The sequence below is a fragment of the Phaseolus vulgaris genome, chromosome 9 (assembly GCF_051622355.1).
Source record: "Phaseolus vulgaris cultivar YP4 chromosome 9, ASM5162235v1, whole genome shotgun sequence".
NCBI classification, from domain to species: domain Eukaryota; kingdom Viridiplantae; phylum Streptophyta; class Magnoliopsida; order Fabales; family Fabaceae; genus Phaseolus; species Phaseolus vulgaris.
This window is the reverse complement of record NC_143506.1, coordinates 29107903-29112755: the sequence shown is the minus strand read 5'-3', so window position 1 is coordinate 29112755 and position 4853 is coordinate 29107903. Positions and strand designations below refer to the sequence as shown.

At 35.4% G+C, this 4853-nt stretch overlaps 1 protein-coding gene across 1 annotated transcript; it reads right to left on the bottom strand.

The window, feature by feature from the left end:
- Nucleotides 1–3970: 3970 nt before the first annotated feature.
- Nucleotides 3971–4853, bottom strand: LOC137822354 (uncharacterized). The gene has a single exon (XM_068627237.2). The coding sequence runs from the start codon at nt 4677–4679 to the stop codon at nt 4149–4151; it is 531 nt and encodes a 176-aa protein (XP_068483338.1). The 5' UTR covers nt 4680–4853; the 3' UTR covers nt 3971–4148.

Genomic DNA, 4853 nt, shown 5'->3' with positions numbered 1-4853 from the left:
CTCACATATGAGCAGAAAGCACACTATGAAATGACCTACGCCAGGTTTCAACACTTGGATGATCAACTTGAAGGAGTTCAAGTGCAGCTAGCTGAGCTTTATTACAACAACAAGTGATCCTATTTCTAAGTCTTTATCTTTTATATGTTGTTGAGCAATTTGGAATTAATCTGTACAGTTTCGTTTCTGCACTGGTTTTTAGTTGTTTTGTGAGTTGTAATGAACCTCTATGGTTTATTGGTTTTATTTGAACTGTTATGTATGACTATTATTGTTTCTGTGGTATTTTGTGCTCCTATTCTGTTTGATGAATCTAAAGGGGGAGAAGAATAGCCTAGAGAACAGCCTAAGAATAGCCTGGTACAGGTTCTGCAGATGATGTTCACAGTGGCTGCTGATATGATTCAGATATTAAATCTGCAGGTATATCATTTCTAAAATCTGTTGTTCTGCTTTAACACCTGTTTTCTTTGTATATAGTTCTGTACAAATTTGGTCATGATCTCTCTTCAAAGCTGTGCAAAGCAAAGGGAATTTGTTTCCATCAAACAGGGGGAGATTGTTGAAGCTGGAGGAAGCTTCTTCCCTACCAAGGCTTGATGTATGTTTGATGAAGAAAATGGCTTGAGTGCTTTGAAGATTGTAATAGGTCTTTAGATTCATTTCTAATTAGGCTTGTAAGTGTGTATGATTGCCTTTTGCTGTATAACCTAGCCTAGATGCCTAACCAAGTCTAGATCAAGCACATGGTGTGGTTAAATGGTTTTTGAAAAGTCTTTTGAAATGTTTTTAACAGTTTTAAAACAGTACACAAATAAATCTGTTTTATGGAGAAAGAATCTGTTTATTTCTTCTCTGTTAAAAAGGCTTTTGTTAAATGGTTTTGAAAAGCTTTTTAAAATGGTTTTAACAGTTTTAAAACAGTACACAAATAAATCTGTTTTATGGAGAAAGAATCTGTTTATTTCTTCTCTGTTAAAAGGCTTTTCTAAATTTCTGTTAAGGCACCAAGGGAAAGCTCAGTTCGTTATTTCAGTTAAGCTGAGCTGGCCTGTGTGTGATACTTCAATCTGTTTTTCTGTGAAAGAACAGGTTTATTCCTTGGTGAGTTGAAAGGTATTTCACAAGTTAGTTAGGGCTCCAAAGGTACCACTCAGACAGTTATTTCTGTTAAGCTGAGTTGGCAGATTTCACAAAATAAATCTGTTATGTTCAAAACTGAATCTGTTGTTTTCTTAACTGCTTTTCAACTGTTTTTTGAAAAGAAGTTAGAAACTGTTTTCTATATAAACAATGTCTCTCTGATAGGGTTTCTTGATAGGTGTAAGTGTTAGTCACTCCTTGATAGGGTTTCTTGGAGTGCAAGGTGTGCTGAAATAGGGTTTTTCAGCATTGTGTGTGTTGTTCTTGTAGTGTTCAAGAACTGCTGGTTTTGTAAGTGATTGGCACTGTTTTTAGTGAATTCCACCTTGGGGTAAGGTGAGACTGGATGTAGCTCTGTATGAGTGAACCAGTATAAAAACGTGTGTATCTTGCATTCTCATCCCTGCACTCTTTTCTGATCTTTTGCTTAATTCTGTCAAGAACTAAATCTGTTCTTTTTAAATTGAATCTGTTAATTCTGGGTTAAGTGAAAACTGTTCTTCCTGTCTTGTTAAAGTTTTCTGATCATAAACAAGGTTGCTGCATATAATGGCTTAAGTGAATTGTGAACAAACTGACCATTCATTAAAACCTGAGAAAGGATCATACTTCTTGAAATCTTGTGTTGTGTAATTTTGGTTGATCTCTAAGCATAGCTATATCCTTCATCCTCACAATATTAAGCTGATCTGGTTCTGTTCTAATTCTCTGCTGATCACAATTTTACAGTGAACAAAATTCAAATTGTGCCAATACTGCTCTGAAGAATCAATCTGTTTCATGTAAAAACAATCTGTTCTTCTTGCCTCTGGAATACTGAAAAATTGTGTGTTCTTGCGAAAATTTTATAAGCTCAATTCACCCCTCCCCTCTTGAACTTAGACACTAATAGACCCAACAGTTTGGTGTATGTGTCTTCTCTTTGTAAATGTGTTTTATCATGAGCCTTGTGACATTTGATTGTTAATATCATTGCACACACGGTTTCACATGGTCTTTTAACAAGTTCTTGTGCTGATAGACCTTTAAATGTCTTTCTAATAACTACTGCACATTTAATAACTTGTTTATAATACTTAACACATCTTATAGTGTTTGTTATCATCAAAACACATAGACATTCATATCATGAGATCGTTTGATGGGTATTAGATTGTCTACTGACTTAATAATCTCTCCCTTTTTTTATGATGACAAAAACTATAAGTTTAAATAACTCATAAAAGTATTAACAAGCATATTATAGATATTTTACACAACATATAAACATTTTGAGTTTATATATATCACGTAAAAGCACATTATAGAACCATATCAACATAAGCAAACAAAGCACAAGTAATTTGTATGTGAATGTGTCTGCATTCAAGTTGATATAAGAAATTTCTCTCCAAATTCTCAAACACTATTTTCAAAACTTATCTATTGTCTCCCCATTTTGACATCATCAAAAAGAGTTCATAGAAAGAAATCACCATTGTTGCGAAAGAGGATTGAATTAACTTTACTAATCAAGAGTTAACTCCATTAAACATGATTAATACATCTTAACCCGTTGAAATTAGGGAAAGCACATGAGTAACTCCTTAAAATTAGGAAAATGTAATGATTACATGTGAAAAACAATGATGATTTGGAAAGGGAAACACATGTGGCGCCTTAAGAGGAGTTCCAATGGACACTAAATATTTTTGAAAGCTTCAAGAGTCAAGTGGAAGAGTTTAACTAATCCATGTGCACATGAAAGTGACATGGATAGTTTAGAAGCTCCAAAAGGCATTCCTAACTCTCATGCAATTCGTCCAAGTTCTCTCAAGTGTTAACCATCAAGTTCTAGCCTCTCTCAAGTTTCCTTAAAAACTAAGAACTACTCATGAACAATCCTCTAATATCTTCTTCCAAAGTCTTTAGTCCTCCTCTAGTTAGTCTCCTTCAGAATCTCCCTCTTATTTCTTCTTCTTTATTTTTCTTTGTCGTGTTTTTTTAATTTTTATTCTATTAATCTCATTTTCTCTTTCTTCAACCAACCCTTCTTCATCTTCATTTACATCACTTGAGATTGGACTTAGCCGAGCTTACCCTACCCTAAGTTTGACTTGACAGAACATATCACAGATCTAGTCTAACTTAACATCACTTTGACATAATATGACTTGATTAATCCAACCTTATATAACTTTGGTCTAAGCCAATTTAATTTTAGACCCAACCCAACTTGATCTTTCATACCTTAAGTTACCCGACTTAAACTTTTATAATTTAAACTAAATTAGACTCACCTCAATTTTCAGTTATCAAAATTCAATAATCCAAATTCAATTAAATGAACCATATGTAAAATTTAAAAATATAAATTTGAAATAAATATACTATTGTATGCTTAAAATAATACAAATTTTATTTAAAATAAATAGACTACTGTATAGTTAAAATAATAAAAATTTAAATAATTATAAATTAATTTAAATATTTAATTTTTTTTATAATTCACATCAGTAGGATATATTTTAAATCAAACGAAAAATATCTCTAAGAATCTATCTATTAAAAATATAAGAAATAAAATAAAAGTTTCAAAATACACAGCCTTGGTAACTAGTTCAAGGGCATGTCCCACTCCTGCTGGTTTATCAACAGGACGTCTCATACACGTCACCAACCACTTGTATGACATTGATCGGTAAAGGATAAGTATGAGTTTTAATGTACACATAAAAATATCCACTAAAAAGAACAAAAAAACTAGTAAAGGATAAGTATGAGTTTTAATGTACACATAAAAATATCTACTAAAAAGAAAAAAAAAAGTATATACCGAGAATAATGCTTTAAAAAGGTGTCAAAACAATATTAATTAAAAAAAATATTTGTAAAGGAGTATACAGTAAGAAAATCTAAAATGCTATGACCAATGGTAAAATACACAAAACTGCACTTCTAGTTTCTAAAAAGTGAATTCGAGAATCTAAACCACACAACAAAGTGCAGATACGCAATCGCTTTCTCTAGCCCGAAACGACGACGTCTTGATTGGAATTCGTGGAGACGGACTTCAACGGAGGAGCCCCGGCATAACGGGTGGAGAAATTCCGTAACCCGTCGTAACCTTCATCGTCGAAATCCCCGCTATGCCCATCGTCGAAGTTCAAGGCGTAACTAAAGGGGTCGTACTGGTATTTCCCCGGCGCGTGGCGCGAACCACCACGGCTCCGATTGAACCGTCGGATGAAGTTCTTCCACCGGGGACCCGCCGCGAGCTCTGACCACTCGCGCACCTTCATGAAGGCAGTGGCACCGGGAGACCACCATCGCCGGCCAGCAGGGCTCCCGGTCGCCGGTTGCACCTCGGAGTGCGAATCAGACAACGACGGCGACGTGACACGCTCCCACCACGCGAATCCGACGCTGGCTGATCGGCCCCGGGAACCGAAACAGCAGGTGAAGCAGAAGCTGCAGCGCGCGTTGGCTAAGAGAGAGTTTGACTTCTCGTCCCCGCTGCCCGTTGAATCATGGTCTGTGAGCTGCGAATTGGACATGACAGTACCGGTTGTTTCTCTCTTTCAGTTACAGTGTGTGATACCAATGCAACAGAAGAGTGTCTAATTAATATACTACAAAATGGATTAACCACAATCAGTGACTTAGTCAGCGCCCACAATAAAAGTGTGGCTTCACAACGTTAGTTTTATAAATGCTGCTTCTTTATGGTT

Excerpts from the sequence above, each read along its gene's own strand:
- LOC137822354 (XM_068627237.2), bottom strand. The coding sequence starts at position 4,679 with ATGTCCAATTCGCAGCTCACAGACCATGATTCAACGGGCAGCGGGGAC.